Source organism: Erpetoichthys calabaricus, chromosome 1 (assembly GCF_900747795.2).
Source record: "Erpetoichthys calabaricus chromosome 1, fErpCal1.3, whole genome shotgun sequence".
NCBI classification, from domain to species: domain Eukaryota; kingdom Metazoa; phylum Chordata; class Cladistia; order Polypteriformes; family Polypteridae; genus Erpetoichthys; species Erpetoichthys calabaricus.
The window spans coordinates 31,265,370-31,288,131 of NC_041394.2; the positions used below are offsets into that span (position 1 = coordinate 31,265,370).

The window sequence follows — 22,762 nt, forward strand, 5'->3', positions numbered from 1 at the left end:
AACTGAGGAAGCATGTACCAGAAATTAAAAGACCCATTGTCCGCAGAAATCCGCGAACCAGCAAAAAATCTGCGATATATATTTAAATATGCTTACATATAAAATCCACGATGGAGTGAAGCCGCGAAAGACGAAGCGCGATATAGTGAGGGATTACTGTACCTTTTTATCCACATTACTAACCGAGAATGCTAAACCGGATGGACGCAGGGACATCCGGCAATGGGCCGTGGACGCAAAAGACGTACTGCGCAGGCGCCCCACAAATCAACCCCCCCCCCCGTAAGCAACGGGAACCGGATGGAATGCAACGTAAAATAAAAAATGAGGCGTCGCACACAGAAAAAAGGAGTCAGACCACAGAAAAAAGGAGCACGAAACCCATTGCACACGAAACGGGACACACACAAAGAGGAGGATTCAACAAGCCTCTAGCACACAAAAAAAAAGAAGCCGCGAGCACCACACAAAGCTCATTGGACACGAAATGGGACAGACTACGGACATAGCACACGAAACGTACACAAAAACGACGATTCAGACCCACGACCACAGTAATATAAATAACAAATGACACACAAAGCCCCATTTCTAAATGAACCGTCCGTATTAAACATACGTCATCTCAACACGTTCACACTATGCAGCATAGGTAGATCTCATTACAATGAGGCACTATTAACCGTTCAACCGCAGAAAAGGCTCCATATTAACAGTGAGTGCGATCCTCCTTATTACTTATCCATATTTCTCACGCTCAAGAACAAACAAGTCATGAATTCACGATCACGGGTACAAAACGATACCGCTCGGATAACGGGACCAAACACAATTCACACTATGCAGCATAGGTGGATCTCATTACAATGAGGCACTATTAACCGTTCAACCGCAGAAAAGGCTCCATATTAACAGTGAGTGCGATCCTCCTTATTACTTATCCATATTTCTAGAAGAAAAAATGTCTCAGCTCCAAAAACGCAAAGCTCAACTAACACAGTTACAGAAACGAACCCAAATGGACAGACACACTGAACGTAGACGCATGCAGGGCGCGTCTCACAGTGCTGCATCGAAACAGGCACGGCTTCAAAACGAAACACCTCCCGTCTCAGACATACAGAAACGGCAGCGAAGGGACAAAATAAATAAACGCAGACGTCTACACCGCGCATCTCGAATGCCGGAAAACAAGCAGGCAAGGCTCCAAAAAGAGAAAGCTCAACTGACCGACATACAAAAACGGGCAAGGCTCAATACAAACAATGCACGCTGTAAACTACAACGGGCTTCTCACACAGCACAGGCAAATCGATTACAGCTCTAAAACAACACGTCCCAAATACTGGACATACAACGACGCGCCTCTCAAACGGCACAAGCAAAACATACACGTCACGGACATCAACGACAGACACCTGCTAAACGCTTGCGTTAGCTGACAACGCGTTCAATAATGAGTCCACTATTCAGGAAAATTCATTGGGATTAATGAATGTCATTTGCAATCATTGTCATTCACTTAACTTCCCTGAAGAAACAACTAGCAATACAAGTAATGAATTTACACGTTGTTCTCAAATGGGTCAAATTAGACTGCCTCCTTTACATTCATATCCTGAATATCCACAGAACCTTCTAACTAACGATGTACCTGAAAGTAAAAATTTTATGAACTGCATTAGATCCTACAAATCGCTATCCACTATGAACAGAAACAGTAGCACTGCACGTGACATCCGTCTTGCAAAACTGTTAATTATTGATGAATGTACAATGTCATCCAGTCACTTACTCAACACCATTCATAAGCTTCTACAAACGTTGATGAATAATAATATTCCCTTTGGAGGAAAGGTACTTTTATTAGGAGGAGATTTTAGACAGTGCTTAGCTATTGTTCCACATGCCATGCGCTCAGCTATTGTTCAGTGCACCTTAAAATACGCAGACAATTGGCATTGCTTTCAAAAGATACAGTTAGTACAAAACATGCGATGTCCACATCCAGATCATAACAATTGGTTATTACAGCTGGGAGATGGTACACTCACCAATACAGATAGACTTCACCCAGATATTATTACAATTCCTCAAGCCTTTATCTGGGACGACTTAGTTACAGAGAAGCAGTCTCATTAGACCAGATGCCCCTTTTAGCACAACGCACTATATTATGTCCAAAAAATATTAATGTGGAAAACATAAATACCCAAGTCATTGCATTACTTCCTGGAGAGACACAACTCTTTCTAAGCTCTGACAAACTTGACTCTGATCACGACAATGACCATCTTCATTGACCTTACAAGTTCTGACCTGGAATTACCTTTTACACTTAAACGGCGTGTACAAAGAAATTCTCCAATAAACCTTTACACTATGCCACACACTTTATTGTTTGCTTTCTATTTGCATCATCTACACCTTCACACTATTCTATATCTCATTCATACATCACGCTCTTTGTCATTTCCCAACACCAGGGGTTGGCGAGCGAAGCGAGCAGGGGGCGGAGCCCCTAGTATTAAATAACTAAGCAACTGTTAATTTTTTGTAAGTAATGAGTAATGTAACTAAGTTAATTTTAAAAGGAACATTCCTAGACACTGACATGCTATTGATTTTAAGGTGAAGATGGATAGCTACTTGTTGGATAAAGAGATGGTGCGTGATGAGTAGCTATTCTGCTTCAGGTACAGCTGGCCGTTCTCAAAGCACACATCCACAATTCTCCTCCTGCCTTTGAAACTGTTTCCGTGTCTTCGAGTACTACTGTCACTCTCCCCAATTTTTCCAAAACTGCTCCCCTTCTCATTCAGAATTATTTTTAGATTTTAACACAGACTTTCTTTGAAGAGGATAATTCACCACCCCTAGGATCATTGAAGACAATGAAAAAAAAACTGACAAGATAGTTCAACTGTTTAATCCGCTTCAAACACTGATGATAAAGTAGCAGTGGACTAACCATTAAGTAAAATAAGGACATGCTTAGGTCACCAAAAAAGTTTCTCTGTTTCTCCCTGGTCTTTATATATGTCTCTGTGCTCGCTCAGGTGCCATCGTTCACCTCTACAGTCTGTGCCAATGGGGGAAAAAAATATCCATACAGTACATACTTTTTTTTAGCTAATGCTTTTTAATTATATTTGTTGAGTTCTGTAAATGTTGTGTTTCTCAGAGGTTTTTGTGTTTTCCTAAAGGTATGATTAATTAATGTTTGTCTATGCTTTGGAATTCTGTGTTGTTTCTTTACTTGCATTTAAAATAGTTGCTCATGAATGAGGCATAATTAGTGTGCAGCAAATGCAATTCAGGAAAATTTCCTAAAAAGATATTGTTAAAAATCATTACAGAGAAGAAAAAAAAAATAATGTGTTTTCAATGAAAAGGTCAAAACGTGTGTGTACCGTAGAAAATGTTTATGGTCAGAATGATTGTAACTAGCATTAGATTTATGTAAATGCATTCCATTCCTGTCAAACAGTAAAACTAAAGAGCAATTTTTAGTTTCTTATTAACTGCAAAAAATCATTTAAAAATATTATCTTTATTTTATTCTTTTTAGATGTTAGCGGAGGATGCTGAGGCTGGTGCTGAAGATGAGAAGGAAGTGGAAGAACTGAAAAAACAGGGGATCAATCCCCTTCCTAAGCCACCTCCAGGGGTTGGACTGCTCCCTACCCCTCCACGTCTACCTCCCACAGATCCAACATCTCCAGGAGCAGGACCCATTCCACCAGTTACTGGGCCTGGTCCAGGTCCTGTACCGGGAGTGCCTGTGGGGCCTAATGGACCCTGTCCAGGACAGCCACCACCTCCACCTGGTCCTATGCACCCACCTATGGTACCTCCACCCCCTTGCCCCAACAATTCTCAAAAGAAGATTCCCTCATTATTTGAGATTGTGGTACAGCCCACAGGCCAGTTAGCTCAGAAGCTGGGAGTCAGGTAAGAGAAGAATGTGTGATGTTAACATATCGTTCTAAAGTTAGGAAAATATTTTAACATAATAATCCTAGCCTTGTTTTTAAGGAAAGGTGCTTTGATTACCCTTCATTGATTTTTGTTAACTTCCTTCTAAAAACTAATGGTTTATATTAAAATTTATTAATTTTTTTTTTAGAAAAATTTCCTTTCTTTACTGTGAAGCATGATATTCCATCACTAAATACTTTGATGAATATTTACATTTGTCTTAGTGTCTGTACAGTACATTATTTTTCAGAACAGCTCTTTAAAGTTTTGGTTTTTTGAAATTACAGTTTTTGTTAGGTTTAATGTTTATAAATTATTTGTGATTGGCCAGCACCCATTCCAGTGTTAGTTTATGCCTATTGCAAATGGCATTTTGGGAAAATCTTTGTTCTTGGAACAGTATTGGTTGAAGTTGTTTCAAAAGATGACAGGATGAATAGCTGTAAAGAAAATAATTCACTGTTTATTTACTTCTTTATAGACCTCCAGGTGCACCACCTGTTCCACCTGGTCCTCCAGGACCACCCGGGCCACCTGGGCCCCCTCCTGGTCCAAACGGTCCATCACCTCGCTTTCCAGGTCCACATGGTCCCCCTGGACATATGGGTCCTGGTCCACCCGGAATGAGGCCTCCTGGACCTATGCCTCATGACATGCCAATGGGACCGCCTGGCCCACCACCACCTATTGGACCTGGACCACCCATGATGGCATTTGGACCAGGTGAGGGACCTCCACCTAGGATGATGCCACCTGGGCCTCCACCTGGCCCCAATTATTATGATAACTTCTACCATCAGCAGTCTGAGATTGATGCAGAGGCTGAAGGAGAGGAAGGTAAGAGAATTATGTATGTGAGTGCCAGATGCTGTTTTGTGGAGCAGAAAATCATCTGGAGTCTTTAGAAGAATTGCTTTTTGGCATTGACTCTGCAATGGTACAAACTTCTTTAACAATTACGAGTTGCTCATATCACTATAGTTATTGAAATATAATGTATGTTTTAATTTTAGGATTAATGTTTATTACTTTCAGACTTTGCATTTCACTCTGAAAACTACCAGAATATTTTTTGGGATAATAATAATTAATAATAATAATTTTTTGCATTTATATAGCGCTTTTCTCACTACTCAAAGCGCTTAGCAATTGCAGGTTAAGGGCCTTGCTTAAGGGCCCAACAGAGCAGAGTCCCTTTTGGCATTTACGGGATTCGAACCGGCAACCTTCCGATTGCCAGGGCAGATCCCTAGCCTCAGAGCCACCACTTGGGATGTAGTCTTAAAAAGTGATTTTTATTTATTTATTTATTTTATAATCTTCTAAGTGTTTTTCAAGTTTATATTCATTAAATAGAAAGCAAATGACATGCATACATCAAACAAATGCATTTTAGTTTCTGCAGTCTGAAGAACTTACAGACTTGGCTAGCTATACTCCATTAAGTGTGTTATTTATAAAACTCAAGGTGAATATTTTAATAAGTATAAAGGAAAAATCATGACTACAGCATGCAATAAATTTTAGATTCTGCTGCCTGAACATTATAAAGCTTTGGTCTTAGAACATTATATAAACAGATAATGTGAATTCTACATTATACAAGTTATATTAACCTGAATTTCACTAGAATTACAACCTGGATAGAGCATTGCAGTTTAAAGTTTAATACTGGTTAAAAACAAATATAATTAGCTTATAATACCTCAACAAATTACAGTAATAATAATTGTAATAAAATAAAATTGAGTTCTCCTCATTTAGAGAAGTAAAATTTTTAAATCACTAAATCATTTTTCCCTTTTTTATATACAAATGTAAGTATTGTTGTAAACCTTGGTCTAAGGTTTGCCACAGTCATTACTTAACAACTGGGAAAAACTAGCATTTCGTCGTCTTATAACTGTCTTTTAATCTTCCTTCAGGAGAAGAGTATGAGGAATATGAAGGAATGGAGGAAGGTGAAAGCACTGCGGGTTTTATCGAACAAGGTGAAGTCACATCTGATATTGGAATGTCTGGTTCGGACATCACTGCCTCAGACACTCAGAAGCAGCAGGCCATTCCTGATTTCTTGCCTGCCACCCAGAGGGCACTTTTTTTGAGAATCCAGCAGAACCAGCTTGATGATGAAAGAGCTAAGCGGCAAAGCGATGGCAATGTGGAACGGGACCAGGAAGGTAAGTTCATATACACTATCTTCATGTTTAGTGTTTGTGTGGAGATTATCATATATCAACAAAATGTAAGAGTTATATTAATATACAGTAGCAGGTGTAGTGTAAAATCTGGATGCGAAACTGAGATTGAAAAGCGAAGTTCTGGTTAAAAATGGCAATGAGTGATGGCCAAAAACAGATCTGCAATCAACTAGAACAGAAGGTTCCAAATAGCATATTATTAATTTTCTCTTAGAGACTATTTTTCTAACTAATAGTGCATTTTGATTGGATAGGCTCCAGCTGTCCACAACCATTTTAACGGGTTAGCAGATTGTAAAAATGGGTGGATAGATGAATTGATTAATTCATTAAACTACTAACCTAATTGTCCAGGCAGGATTTTTGTACTTTATTATGAATTGTATTGAGAATACTTCATAATTCTTGCATTAAATTGTAGAATAACCGTTTGCAGTCTGCTTTTTGTCCTAACATCATTATTGATACATATCAAACTTTATGTTGATAACATTTTTTGGCATTTTAGGGTATTGTGCAAATGTTGAATGGTGGAATAAATATTTCAGGAACTGAATTATGTTGATGTGGTCAGTTTGGTTGAGTTAGTGACTGACTTATGTGGATTGATTGTATCCATTTATATGACTTAAATTACATTTATTAAATGCAAGTTTGTACAAAAGGATATGTCATGGTGCCAGAATGTGACCTCTGTCTGATACCTGACAACCTCTGATCCGGGTGGGTTAATAATATTGGTTCTGCCTTAACTATGGAACAATGGACCAGTTCTTCATCCTTGCTGAAATACTTGAGATGCCAGGGGAAGGTGCTAATCCCATCTGTGCTTGTTCTATGGGCTTGGAAAAATCTTATGACTGCATACAAAATGTTAGTTTGTAGGCAAGGCTTACAACGGTGTGCTTTTCCCGCATAACAGAAGTTGTAAATGTGTAGTTTCCATATGGTGTATCCTTTAAGGTGTATCTTTTTAAACTGGAGGAGAACTGAGCCATTCATTCCTCTTTTTCATGCCCTGTTTGTGATGTTCTTCAATAGAGAGTAAATATGTAGAACTTGTTTCAGGTGTGCCCACACTGAAGCACATAGCGACTGCCGCACGGTACAGTTGAGATTCATCACCTCCAGGTCTGAAGTTATTCAGTTCTCTTTAAAAGGAGAGGTGCCTTCTTTCGAGTAACTAGTGGAGTCGTTTCATGAATGAGGATAAAGTTAATTGTGAAAGCAATTAAGGAACACTACAGTGGCTGCAGAATCTTGAGGTTGCTGTAGTAGGCATTTTGGAGAAGTACAGTCATATGAAAAAGTTTGGGAACCCCTCTTAATTCTTTGGATTTTTGTTTCTCATTGGCTGAGCTTTCAAAGTAGCAACTTCCTTTTAATATATGACATGCCTTATGGAAACAGTAGTATTTCCGCGGTGACATAAAGTTTATTGGATTAACAGAAAACATGCAATATGCATCATAACAAAATTAGACAGGAGCATAAATTTGGGCACCCCAACAGAGATATTACATCAATACTTAGTTGAGCTTCCTTTTGCAAATATAACAGCCTCTAGACGCCTCTTATAGCCTTTGATGAGTGTCTAGATTCTGGATGGAGGTATTTTTGACCATTCTTCCATACAAAATCTCTCCAGTTCAGTTACATTTGATGGCTGCCGAGAATGGACAGCCTGCTTCAAATCATCCCATAGATTTTCAATGATATTCAAGTCAGGGGACTGTGACGGCCATTCCAGAACATTGTACTTCTCCCTCTGCATGAATGCCTTTGTAGATTTCGAACTGTGTTTTGGGTCATTGTCTTGTTGGAAAATCCAGCCCCTGCGTAACTTCAACTTTGTGACTGATACTTGAACATTATCCTGAAGAATTTGTTGATATTGGGTTGAATTCATCTGACCCTTGACTTTAACAAGGGCCCCAGTCCCTGAACTAGCCACACAGCCCCACAGCATGATGGAACCTCCACCAAATTTGACAGTAGGTAGCAGGTGTCTTTCTTGGACTTAGGAGTTCTTCTTCCGCCATGCAAAGCGCTTTTTGTTATGACCAAATAACTCAATTTTTGTCTCATCAGTGCAAAGCACTTTGTTCCAAAATGAATCTGCCTTGTCTAAATGAGCATTTGCATACAACAAGCGACTCTGTTTGTGGCGTGAGTGCAGAAAGGGTTTCTTTCTCATCACCCTGCCATACAGATGTTCTTTGTGCAAATTGCGCTAAATTTTAGAACGATGTACAGATACACCATCTGCAGCAAGATGTTTTTGCAGATCTTTGGAGTTGATCTGTGGGTTGTCTGTAACCATTTTCACAATCCTGCGCATATGCTGTTCCTGTATTTTTCTTGGCCTGCCAGACCTGCTTTAACAGCAACTGTGCCTGTGGCTTTCCATTTCCTAATTACATTCCTTACAGTTGAAACTGACAGTTTAAACCTCTGAGATAGCTTTTTGTAGCCTTCCCCTAAACCATGATACTGAACAATGTTTGTTTTCATATCTTTTGAGAGTTGCTTTGAGGATCCCATGCCGTCACTCTTCAGAGGAGAGTCAAAGGGAAGCACAACTTGCAATTGACCACCTTAAATACCTTTTCTCATGACTGGACACACCTGTCTATGAAGTTCAAGGCTTAACAAGCTAATCCAACCAATTTGGTGTTGCAAGTAATCAGTATTGAGCAGTTACATGCATTCAAATCAGCAAAATTACAAGGGGACCCAAATTTTTGCACAGCCAGTTGTTCACATTTGATTTAATTTTAATAATTTAATTTTGTGAATTTCCCATTGGGATTAATAAAGTATCTGTCTGTCTGTCTGTCTGTCTGAATTTCATACAACTAAATACTGCTTCACTAAAAATCTTTGTTTGGAAAACACCCCAGTACTGAGATGTTCCTAGGAAATGAAAGACATACCACTGTTATCTTTTTTGTTGAAACTAGACTCAATTATTATGCAGGCTGAGAGTGGTTCTCAAACTTTTCCATATAACTTTAAAAGCCTACTAAAAGTTTACCATTTAATCTACATTCTCTTTCCTTCTTTTATGTTTTTGAGTTTTGGGTTTTAACTGAAACTGCGGATAAAGCAGCTGGAATAAGGTTTATGTGCTAAATTCCTGGGCTAATTTTGTAGTGGAGACGGGAGCCAAACAATATTTTCGAGGATGGCTATCCTTTCTGCATATCTTGAGGATCCTGTTTTAAATGGTTTTGGTCAAGTACAATAGAAGGTGTATTATGTAGGGGAAAAGACACAGGGACTAACCTTGGAAATGGTGTTGATTATACCATCTCTCAAATTGGCCTGAAAACGTACAGTGATTCCCCAGATGGAGCTGGAGAATGTTGCTAAGTTTAGGGAAGTCTGACATGGGGGGGAAAAGTAGATAAAAAAATTCAAGCAAGAGAATGTGATACCATTCAGCGTCAACTACATGATTACTTTAAGATGCTGTATAAAATAAAGTATGGCTTCTTTGAAATATTGATTGTGCCCATTTTTGTCCTCTACTGAGTTGTTACATTTGCCAGCTTCTTTTTTTTATGTGATCAGTGTCCTGATACTGCTCACCACCCACCAACTGTCAAAGTGAGCCAGTAAGAAAATATTCAGAGTTCAACACACTACTGTACCCAATTTGTAATGTGTTCAAAATAAAATAGCGAGAAGACAGGCTGTGTAACATTTAGAAATATTAAAAGTCTACAGCCACAAACTTATGAACCACTGTACCACATAGGTAACTATTACTTTTTTCCTGGAGGGTTGTGGTGTTAACAGTTGGTCTTTTGATGTGTTCTGACAAAAAAAAAAACAAAACAACAATAACATATAGGCAAGTAAGATTTTGTTGACACAATAATAATGGACTTTCTTTTAATATGGAGTAAGAGACAAATTGGAGCGATCTTTCAGGATAAAATTGTATAAGTGAACGTTTGTTAGTAGACCAAGAGTAAAAGAGAAAGAGACTGCTGACAAAATGTATAAAGTGGAAATTCTAGTCTAGTGTGCTGTTCATTCTTTTACAGCAAAACTAAGTTAAAACTATATAATATATTTGTAGCTAGAGATCCACAAAAGGAGAAAATGAGTCACTTAAAAAGTTATTTAATTCCTAAGCTTTCGACAGCCTCATCAGAGGAAAATTATTAGACACACATATGAATCTGACAAGTAAAAATAAGTGACACACACACTCGGATTACAAACTGGCTGCTCAAGGAATACTTGAGCATTATGAAAATGGTCTACAAAAGGTTGCCATCTCTCTAACTCTGAAAAGAAGGATATTTCAGCAGAAAAATTGGGACTTTTCCTAGGATTCCACAGTTCACTTTAAAATTTTCTTATGGTCTTTTAAAAATTTATCTTTAGAAAAGCATACTGATACAGTTGTGCTTGAAAGTTTGTGAACCCTTTAGAATTTTCTATATTTCTGCATAAATATGACCTAAAACAGATATGACCAGACAGATTGAGTACAAATGAAGGAAATTCAAGACCATTGTTACCCTCCCCAGGAGTGGTCGACCAACAAAGATCACTCCAAGAGCAAGGCATGTAATAGTCGGCGAGGCCACAAAAAACCCCAGGGTAACTTCTAAGCAACTGAAGGCCTCTCTCACATTGGCTAATGTTCATGTTCACGAGTCCACCATCAGGAGAACACTGAACAACAATGGTGTGTATGGCAGGGTTGCAAGGAGAAAGCTTCTGCTCTCCAAAAAAAACATTGCTGCTCGTCTGCAGTTTGCTAAAGATCACGTGGACAAACCAAAAGGCTATTAGAAGAATGTTTTGTAGACGGATGAGACCAAAATAGTACTTTTTGTTTTAAATGAAAAGCGTTAATGTTTGGAGAAAGGAAAACACTGCATTCCAGCATAAGAACCTTATCCCATCTGTGAAACATGGTGGTGGTAGTATCATAGTTTGGGCCTGTTTTGCTGCATCTGGGCCAGGATGGCTTGCTTTCGTTGATGGAACAATGAATTCTGAATTATATATCAGAGAATTCTAAAGGAAAATGTCAGGGCATTTGTCCATGAACTGAATCTCAAGAGAAGGTGGGTCATGCAGCAAGACAACAACCCTAATCACACAAATCGTTCTACCAAAGAATGGATAAAGAAAAATAAAGTTAATGTTTTAGAATGGCCAGGTCAACTGATCAACAGTTACCGGAAATGTTTAGTTGCAGTTATTGCTGCAAAGGGGGGTCACACCAGATACTGAAAGCAAAGGTTCACATACTTTTGCCACTCAAAAATATGTAATATTTGATCATTTTCCTTAATAAATAAATGACCAAGTATAATATTTTTGTCTCATTTGTTTAACTGGTTTCTCTTTATGAGTGAAAATCTGATGATGTTTTAGGTCATATTTATGCAGAAATATGGAAAATTCTAAAGGGTTCACAAACTTTCAAGCACAACTGTAGTTATTCACAAACCCATTCCAATTCAGAGGAGTAGGGAGGAAGTGCCTATCCTGGCAGTATAGGGCACAATGCAAGAAAGAGCCTGGCCAGCATACCAGTCCTTCACTGGGTCAACTCTTGTACACATCAACATTCACACTTGACCATTTAACCAAACTGCAGTACCCTGAATAAAAACAGACCCAGGGAGAATATGGAAACTTGTTGCATAGGAACCTAGTGCAGTTTGTTAGGTCCATAGAGTCCTAATCAGTCTGTGTTAATGTGCCTCCTACTATTTATAGCCTTATGCTGACTACTCAGCTGTCTTAAAGCCCCCCACAATTTCAAAAATTAATTTCAAGCCTTTGCACAAGTACAATTAAGTGTTTTAACACTGGACATTGATTACATCTACACCTACACGTCATTGTGTTTTAGATGGTGAGCTTAGGTGCACTTTATCAGTGTTCTACAACGAATATACAGTTTGTAAATTATATGTCAGTACTGGAACATTTATAGTTCGATTTGAGTTTTTGATGTGTTTTGCCAAATACTGATCCTGACGTGAGTTTCATTGGTTTAGTGGAGTTTTAAATGTCTTACTGACCCTCCAAAAATGGTTTAATGCCCCTTTACCAACTTGCTATGGCCAGTACTTTCAGGCAAGGCAGTAAATGTTTAAAATTATTTTCATGTGTGTACAGCATATATAATGTGGAGTTTGATGATAGTTTGACTGTATAGACTTGATCAGGTGTGCAAGTGTAAAGGAAAATGCAGGCAACTCATACAAGGAAGGGGAAGGAAGGAACACAGCCAGGGCAGATAAAAGGAGAAAAGGTGAGGATAGGTGTGAAAAAGCTGTCATTGGTTAAGACAGGAGAGATTAAAAAGGGAGTAGGTCATTGTGACCTGGAGAAATATGTGATCACGGGGTGTGAATGAGCATAGCTTATTACATTTTTCTTTGAAAGAACACAGAGAGATCAGTGTGGCTATAAGGAGATGTTAATTGTTCTACAGTAGTCTCTGTTAGGTCTTTGATGTTAATGGGTCAAACATGCTCCCTGAAATGACCTGGAAATATGTTTTTTTTTTGGTGCTATAGTGGTCACTGATAACCTTATAAGTGCAAATGGTCTTGTATTGTTTGCCAGAAGGAAGCGGGGAGAAAAGGGAGGATGTCTAAGGTCTTTGGTAATAGGTTTGCCTTTCTGAGGCAGCATTTGTTCTATTTACACTCTCAAAAGAAGCCAGCTATGTGCCAGTAATATACTATAATATAGCATGGACCAGTTACACCAGCTGATGAAGAGATATTATGCTGAATGAAACTCTGATTCCAAAAGTAAATAAATAAATTTAAATTAATAAATAAAACACCCAGTTTTGTGTGTAAAATTTGAGACCATTACAATACAATAACTAAGCAGCACTTAAAAGACAAAGTCAGTGTTTTTCAAGTTGAGGTTATTTCTTCACAATCATGGCATTAACTGTAAAATGGATGTATTTGGTGAGTTTTAAGCATTTCCTCCATACCCCATAGCCTCCAATGTAAAGTGCCAGTGAGGCCAAGATATATTTTTTTAATTTATAGAAAGCACTTTAAAACACAGTTTTGCATGGCAAATGCATATCATACCATGTTTGTGATAAAATAGCTTTGATTGAAACTTGAACTCTCTCTAGCCTTTGGTCCCACAAAAATGTTTACGTTTTGTTTGGTCATACATCAATAAAATATTAGCAGTTTTTTAAGCATTTTCATTTCAACATGCACACTATTTGTAAGGAATGCTCATGGGTTCACCTTTGCTACTGGTCACATTAGTAAAAGGATTGCAAGATAACTATATAGGAGAACTTTCATTTAAAGGAAATATTAGTTTAACTAAAAAATACCACATAGAGACATCCTGTCCAAAAAATAGTAGATGTCATTTTGTTATCTACTAATTTGACTAGTGGAACATTTTGGGGGGAAAAAAACAAACAAAATGACACTAATATATTCCAGATTCTTGTACTCATTTTAACGTTTTAATCATTTTAACCTTTTCAGTGTCTTCAAATGCTGACTCACTGCTGTGTTAGAGTACTTTACTAAAATCCTTTACATTTCTGAGCAGAAAAGGTGATGTTTAGATTAGATTAGGTAATTTAGAAGCTGTACAAATTAGGATGTCTACCCTTTTGTAACTATTTGTTAATTGGGAGAAATGCAGAAAATGTCACAAAATTTCATGAGCAGTTGAAATTTAGAGTGCTTTTACTGATGTAAAAATCTGGGTCAAATTTGACTAGAGGAAATTGTAAGAACAAGAGGTCACTCAGAAGTAGGCTCTGAAGATGGGTGTTGATAAAATTGATTACTCTGGTATTTGTCATTTGGTTTTGATAATTTATTTTAGTTAACTGTTTATCTGAAAGGAATTGATTATATTTGATTTAGTGATTAATCTGTGTTTAACTCTTTTCAGTGTTTATTACAGTTCTTCATTTTTTTCCTCCTCAGGTGATTCTGCTAACTGGTATTCAAGTGAGGAGGAGGATGGTGGTGGTAGTGTGACTTCCATACTGAAGACCCTGAGGCAGCAAACTCAGGGAACCAAAATAACAAGTCAGCAGTCTGAGCTCAGTGGAGTCAGCAGTACAAGCAGTAGTGGCACACTGTGTGATCCCCGTCTGCAGAAATCACAGTCCCAGCCTTCTTCAGGCAGACCAGCAGACCCTAGACTCTCACGTGACCCCAGACTTGCCCGGACTGGAGATGCAGGACAGAGTGTGGCTGTATCCAGTGCTGCGGCTAGCTCTCTGGAATCTCAAGGTCCAACTGATCCACGATTAGCTCGTCACACCACTCTGGCTGCAAAGCCAGATTCCTCACATACTCCCCATTCTAGTGCCTCTCATGGACACAAGCCTGTGTTAACTTCTTCTGTGGCTGCTGTTCCTGCTGAGGATGATGATGGTGAGAGGGTATTGCGGGACAAACCAGTATCCATTCCTTTGGAACCTTTAATTGGACATACTCTTAGAGACCCACGGTCCCAGCTACAGCAATTTAGCCACATTAGGAAAGACATTGTCCTTCACAAACCCAACTTCTCTAAAACAGTCCTTTGGAATCCAGAAGACTTAATCCCCCTGCCTATGCCGAAACAAGACCTCCTTCCACTACCCCCAGGCATCCCAACATTAACAGCAATGGATCCAAGACTGTGTCGTGCCCAACAGCAGCAACATACAGCACCTTCTAATACAACCCATGGGACGACAGTACCTTCAACAGAGCCATCTTCTGTGCTCTCATCCATCCCTGACTTTGAGTTGTTGTCCCGAATACTAAAGACTGTAAATGCTGCATCTGGGACTTCAGCATCTCCTCAGACTACATCATCAGCTAGTACTGGGACAGTAGTCGTATCAGGCACAACAGCAGGAAGCTCTGAGAAACCAGTTGATCCCCGCATTGTGAGAAAAGCTCCCACAGATCCCCGTTTACAGCCTCAAAAATCTGCGCTCAAACAGTCTAGTGATTTGCCCACATCCACAGCAAACCAAACATCTGGGACAGTCTCATGTTCTGCACCTGCAACTGCTCCGTATGACCCTAGGATCTTGACAGCAGGGGGTACGAGCACAGGAAGGGTAGGGACAACTCAGAACAGTGTGCTCAGTGGAATAAGCCTTTATGATCCTAGAACTCAGAATGCGAGTGGTGTAACAAAACCAGAAAGCAGTAATTCAAATACCACTACAACTCCAACAACCACTGCATCAGATGTTGTTAAAACTAAGCCTAAGGAGCCTTTATTTGTCCGCAAGTCTGCTCTTGACCAGCCTGAAGCTGAAAAGGCAGTAACAGACTCAACAACGGACCGATACAACAGTTACAATAGACCTCGGGTTAAGACCACTTCAGGACCTGCAACAGGGGCTAGTTCTAATGTAAGTGGTCTGACTCCTTCCTCAACATCTGTAAGCACTGCTTCCTCTACCAGCCCAGAAAGTGGACAGCAAGCTCAGCAGCCAGCAATTCATAACCTTCCTGTACCATCACTGTTTGGGCTTGTCAAGCAGGCTACCAAGCCCAGTGGATCTGGGAGTCCGTTTGGTGGAAACAGTCCAGCACAGCAGGAAAATGCTGATCAAGATGCAGCTTCTTTGAAAGACGTTTTTAAGGGGTTTGACCCGACAGCTTCTCCATTCTGTCAATAGTTATATTATTCAATCAGTATTTGCAAACATTACTGGGGGGGGTGGGGTGGGGGGTGAGGTTGGTTATTTCATACATCATTGTATTTGTTTTATGAAAGATTCTACACATTATATATTCACTCTAAATAAATTCAGCTTATAACATTAACCAAAAAAATGAGAAAAAAATAATAGAATCATTCAGATTACATGAAATATGTATATATATCTATGTCTCAGATGTATACTTTTGAAAACTTTCTGCCTGTATTCTTTTTTTATTAACAAAATCAGAGTAAATACATAGCCAGTGTTTGTCCTTATATTTGTATTCTGTCCACATCAAAGATTATATCTAGGGTTTTTCATAAGTCTGTGAATCTGTTGAAAGCATGTTTTTAATATATTGTCTTACACAAAGCATGCACTGCCAGCAGTTATTGGGGTGGGTCCATTGAAAAAGAATCTCAGAATAAAATATTTAGTTTTTCTTTTTTTAAAATGTATTATTTATTTATTATTATGTTTCATGCTTTTTCCTTACTGTTTCAGCAGATTATGCTTTTTTACACACTTTACATACATATACACGCATGTACGAGTCCTTTAAGACTTGTTCTGTTTAGCACCTTGTGCTTCTGCTCTACAAAATTTGAATATTGTTTTAACAAATTGCATCTTTTCAGTTTATTAGGCCTATATGTGGAAACGTCTGTTTTTTTTTCATGCATCTTGTATGTATGTATTTTTTTTACCATTGCTTGAGGCATGTGTTAATAAGCAGGCACAGTCAAAATGCAGTAATAAATTAAGCTTTTGTTTTAGTTTTTTATGAGAGGGTCACTTTAAGCTGCCTTTCTATGGTTTAAAATAATGACCCAAAACACCTTGCGTTTTTTTTTTTTGTTTTTTTTAATATATATATATATGTGTTTGTGTTTATTAGCAAACCACACATTTAATTTACACACAAAAAAACTTAAATTCATAATGTTCACATTTCTTAATTTGTCCACTTTTAAAAGAGGGTGATTTTGGAATTAGATATGAACACAAAACAGTTAAATGACAAATGTGATTAAAATCATGCTTAAAGCCTTTTCTACTTTTCTATTTTTGTTAAAAGGTTAAAGCAGAGCAATTTTGACACATTTTGTTGTAAGAAGTTTTTGTATTTTTTTGGCAGTACTGTTTGTCTAAATACTATATGTTCTCCTATTCCAACATTTTTTTTTAATTACTAATATATTTTTAGAAAAAAAATCATGGACATTAGGACTGGTTGCAGATTAAACTATGTAGGAAATTTCTAACATAGTTTGCAAAGCCATACCAGTAATTAAACATCACCCCTTAAAAATGCTTCATGATTAACATCACCCCTTAAAATACTTAATGACTAATTAATCCTCAGTCAATGTTTGTAATCAGTTCTACAACAGTCTGATTCAGTTTAAAAGTAAAATATTTCCTTTGCAAACAGTGTGATTTCTGGCCAATGACAAACATTTACATGTTCTTTTGGAATTATGCTCTTTAGAACATTTTTGTATAAGAGAGGGTGTTTGTATCTTACACCCTTTATTTGCACATGTATTTATCTTACTTTAGCTTTGTCATAAAGATGCTGCTACTGCTCTCTGTTTCAAATTAATAAATTTGGTTGTCTTTTTAAAACTACATTTTGAAGTACATCTGCCTTATGAGTTAGCAATGAAACATTTATTATTGCATCTTTTTATTTCAGTTTTGGAGTTAGTCTGTAATGAAAAGAATGTTAAGGTTTTGTTGTTCAATAACAGGCAGTTGTGTTTTTTATATATATTTTTTATATCAGTGTTACCAAATTCAGAATTATTTGAGTAATAAAACTTTCAGGAGATTAAAGGTCCAGGTGGATTAGACGTCTGCTTTAGCATTGGTTTGAGAAACTCGCAAGTAATTGGTGAAATAAGGTTAGAGTAATGTTGCATGATTTTAGGTAGCTGATATCTGCTAGTATTTAATTGTCAGAAGATAAGTTCATTCAAGTGGTCAAGACAGCTTTGGCTCATGATGTACTATGGGCATAAATCTGAATTCATGGTGAACAAATAAAAACTGAAATCCTGTCAGTAGTCCATTTAGTTCACATAACTGTCCTGAAATGTGTAAGACAAAATTTTAAGACACTAAATCAAGTTTTAAACTTTGCAGCATTTGTTCAAAAAGTGATAATTTAGTCAGTAAAATCCTACAGGCTCACTGTTACCATTTGACTTAATGGGACAACACATTAATTGAGACTTTAAATCAGAATTTGTTACAGGGTATACAAGCACAGTAGCTGATTAGATGAAAATTATCAACATTTTTTCAAAAATAATTTCTTTTTCCCATTCGTTTGTGCTCATGGTCAGCCTAAAAAACATTTTGCTTTATTAGTAAAAAACAGCACTTCACATTTGAGCTTTAATGAAAAATGTTTGCTTGCAATCCTTGACTGATGGATAAATTAGCTCTGATAACCATCTTAAGATGCAATTTGTAGATTAACAGTTTTATGTGACACTATTATGACTGTTATTTTAGTGTAGTATGCATAAACTTTTATATTATTAAGTTTTTTTTTTTAAATGAAACCCTAAGGAGCATTTTCATAGGGAAAAAGATGACAAAAAATATTCACCAATTTGCTACCTTAATGCACCAGAAGGGGGCAACAGAAGCCTAAAATTCGACTGGCAATTCAAGCTTCTTAACAGAATGATTTCCATAACACAACATTGTAGACATTCTCAGCATTCTAATCTTTAATTGAAACCTGAAGGTATGGAAAGAAAGGATGCTGAGAAAGTTGAGATGTTTATGTTCCCTTTAAATTGATGCAGTCTGTTAAATTAAAAGCAGACTTGTGTGGAGTCTGCTTACCCTAATGTCCATGTTTACGAATAGTTGCTTCTGATACTGTTGACAGAACAAAATAATGTGTATTTGACAAATCTTAATTGAAAGACATTGGTTATGTAATGTGTATTGCTTTAAATTGTCTCATATAAGAACTGTTTATTTAATGGAGCTGTACATTTATTTTTACCTGGATGTTTAGTGGTCTGAATGATGATATATGATAAGCACTCACATTGTTGCAAATTTTGGGAAGTGTTGGTCATACTTTTCAGTGAACCCTCCACCCCCATGGATTGTTTACATATGGGAATATCGGAACTTTTTAAAATGCATAACTTTACTACTTCCAATATCCTGCTAAATTCTTCAGAAAATGCCCTGAAAATTCCAGTAATAATTGTCAAAAGTGAAAAATTTTCTGAGAGAATGAAAATGGTATTGGGCATTAAAGCTGTTAAGCACAAAGACAGACTCCTGGCTAATTGTCTGCATCAAACTGGCCTTCAGTGACTTCATTGAACTCTAATTTTTGCTGGGGTCAAAAGGTATCAAGAGCTGCCACAACTTCTATGCCCATCAAAAATGAGCAAAATTCATTTGTAATGAGATGTTTCATGATATCCACCCCTTGAGAAAATTGTTTTCATCCAATGGTTGTTTGAATGAGTATCGCATACATGTTTTAAGAGTTTTCTTTTGTTAAAAAGTTTTATATATTAATAAATATTGTTTTGTCTATTTGTTTGACAATTATAAACGTTTTTGCCAGTCAACTTGGAGAGGGTTCTGGAGAGATTTTCTGTCACTCAGTTGTTATTGCCAAAGATGTCATTCTCTAATGAAAATTGGGAAATTCTGGAGCTGAATGTTGGAAGATGTGATGCCTGAAAGCCTAGAAAGAGTGAAGTTCGCAAAAATGTTTTAGATGTTTGAAAAGGGCACGCTTGAGTCACAAGCCTCCAAAAGTAGTGTGCTGTAATTATTTTTGACCAAATACTGTGCTCTGGGATTTCACTTTATCTTCTGTTCACTGTCCTAATATTGGCAGACACATTCTTCCTGGGGAATTATTGGAAATGCTTCAGAAGAGCTTAATGTGTTTCAATGAATACCACCCCACCCGTGTCACTCAAGTACAAGGCTGTCAGGTTGGCTTTTTTCCTCATAATGTGTTGAGCTGTTGGGTGTGAAAGAGGGAATTCTGAAGCACTGCAAAAATACAGCAATGTAGTATTTTTTGTGGACTGGTAGTCATTTTAGTAATACATATATATATATATATATATATATATATATATATATATATATATATATATATATATGTGTGTGTGTGTATATAGTATGTATATGTGTGTGTGTTTTTATATACAGTGCATCCGGAAAGTATTCACAGCGCATCACTTTTTCCACATTTTGTTATGTTACAGCCTTATTCCAAAATGGATTACATTCATTTTTTTCCTCAGAATTCTACACACAACACCCCATAATGACAACATGAAAAAAGTTTACTTGAGGTTTTTGCAAATTTATTAAAAATAAAAAAATTGAGAAAGCATAAATATTCACAGCCTTTGCCATGAAGCTCAAAATTGAGCTCAGGCGCATCCTGTTTCCCCTGATCATCCTTGAGATGTTTCTGCAGCTTACTTGGAGTCCATCTGTGGTAAATTCAGTTGATTGGACATGATTTGGAAAGGCACACGCCTGTCTATGTAAGGTCCCACAGTTGACAGTTCATGTCAGAGCACAAAGCAAACATGAAGTCAAAGGAACTGTCTGTAGACCTCAGAGACAGGATTGTCTCGAGGCACAAATCTGGGGAAGATTACAGAAAAATTTCTGCTGCTTTGAAGGTCCCAATGAGCACAGTGGTCTCCATCATCCATAAGTGGAAGAAGTTCGAAACCACCAGGACTGTTCCTAGAGCTGGCCGGCCATCTAAACTGAGCGATCGGGGGAGAAGGGCCTTAGTCAGGGAGGTGACCAAGAACCCGATCGTCACTCTGTCAGAGGTCCTCTGTGGAGAGAGGAGAACCTTCCAGAAGGACAACCATCTCTGCAGCAATCCACCAATCAGGCCTGTATGGTAGAGTGGCCAGACGGAAGCCACTCCTTAGTAAAAGGCACATGGCAGCCCGCCTGGAGTTTGACAAAAGGCACCTGAAGGACTCTCAGACCATGAGAAAGAAAATTCTCTGGTCTGATGAGACAAAGATTGAACTCTTTGGTGTGAATGCCAGGCGTCGCTCATCACCAGGCCAATACCATCCCTACAGTGAAGCATGGTGGTGGCAGCATCATGCTGTGGGGATGTTTTTCTGCGGCAGGGAATGTAGACTAATCAGGATAAAGGGAAAGATGACTGCAGCAATATACAGAGACATCCTGGATGAAAACCTGCTCCAGAGCGCTCTTGACCTCAGACTGGTGCGACGGTTCATCTTTCAGCAGGACAACAACCCTAAGCACACAGCCAAGATATCAAAGGAGTGGCATCAGGACAACTCTGTGAATGTCCTTGAGTGGCCCAGCCAGAGCCCAGACTTGAATCTGATGGAACATCTCTGGAGAGATCTTAAAATGGCTGTGCACCGACGCTTCCCATCCAACCTGATGGAGCTTGAGAGGTGCTGCAAAGAGGAATGGGCAAAACTGGCCAAGGATAGGTGTGCCAAGCTTGTGACATCATATTCAAAAAGACTTGAGGCTGTAATTGCTGCCAAAGGTGCATCAACAAAGTATTGAGCAAAGGCTGTGAATACTTATGTACATGGGATTTCTCAGTTTTTTAATAAATTTTTAATAAATTTGCAAAAACCTCAAGTAAACTTTTTTCACGTTGTCATCATGGGATGTTGTGTGTAGAATTCTGAGGAAAATATGAATTTAATCCATTTTGGAATAAGGCTGTAACATAACAAAATGTGGAAAAAGTGATGTGCTGTGAATACTTTCTGGATGCACTGTACATCTGTATGTATGTATGTGTACAGTATATATATATATAAAACTACCACTGTTTAAAGGTGATGCACCTTGTTGAGTTTTGAGATATTTCAGTTTTGACTTTCTGTGCAAGGTAGGCAGTGCAACTCCAGAAGTAGCTGTATGCATTAGATAGATAGATAGATAGATACTTTATTAATCCCAATGGGAAATTCACATTACATTCACATTCATTACTACAGGTATGTCATTTTAAGGGATGATAGACATTTATGTTAGTATACTGTATTTGTCTAGAGAGTAGGTAGATATCCTCTGATGAAAGACATTATTATTACAGAATGAAATGAAGGCAGAGATGCATGAAATTTTGGAAATTAATTAGATACAAGTTCACAGAGGTCATTTTGAAAAGTTGCTTAGGATTACATTTAAAAGATCTGCATCACAGTCATCTTGGTAATATCAGTGTCAAGGCATGAATGAACTAATGAAAAATCAGGAATTTACCCAAGAAGGCATGATAGTTTGTTGCATGTATTGACCAAACGCAATGTGCAAAATTAAAGTAACTCCTCTGTCAAAACAGCTGAGCAAAATCTGGGCCGAATAAAGGGGATGGCCCTCTAGTGGCCAAAGTGTTAGATTGCAGGCTGAACGCTGACTTGGGTCATTTACCGTCGTTAATTTGCCAGGCTGTGTGACCCCGAGAAACTCGCTGCACTTCAACTGATGTAACTTTTTCTCTTGTTGTATATATTTTTTTTTTAATTTATTAATTTAATATCGATTTTCCCTAGGCTAACAAATTATTATTGCCCAATATACTGCAGCATAAATTGTTAGTGCATCTATTAATGAATAGTATATTGTATATTATATATTGTATTATATTAGTATATTGAAGGTTATCAATATAGTGTCCCTGCAAGCAGGTCCTCCAACTTGCAGGGAAAACTCGGGAGTTGATGGCAGGATTGGCACTCCAGCCACTGTAAAAAGCTTCATGCTGTCCCATTCCATTCAAACTAGTGTGGTGCTGAGGTGTCACCCATTGCACGACTGTGCTCGGTTCCAAATGTGG

General features: G+C 37.9%; 1 protein-coding gene across 3 annotated transcripts in view; it reads left to right on the forward strand.

The window, feature by feature from the left end:
• Nucleotides 1-19,467, forward strand: part of zc3h4 (zinc finger CCCH-type containing 4) — a 67,163-nt gene extending 47,696 nt beyond the window's left edge. For 2 of the 3 annotated variants that reach the window (XM_028797296.2, XM_028797304.2), the window contains exons 11-14: nucleotides 3,572-3,954; nucleotides 4,463-4,818; nucleotides 5,907-6,161; nucleotides 14,156-19,467. In XM_028797296.2, coding sequence (XP_028653129.2) covers nucleotides 3,572-3,954; nucleotides 4,463-4,818; nucleotides 5,907-6,161; nucleotides 14,156-15,861 — 2,700 coding nt within the window. In that variant the 3' untranslated portion in view covers nucleotides 15,862-19,467. The remainder of the gene's footprint in view (nucleotides 1-3,571; nucleotides 3,955-4,462; nucleotides 4,819-5,906; nucleotides 6,162-14,155) is intronic. The other variant, XM_028797311.2, reaches the window with a different exon arrangement.
• Nucleotides 19,468-22,762: the final 3,295 nt, after the last annotated feature.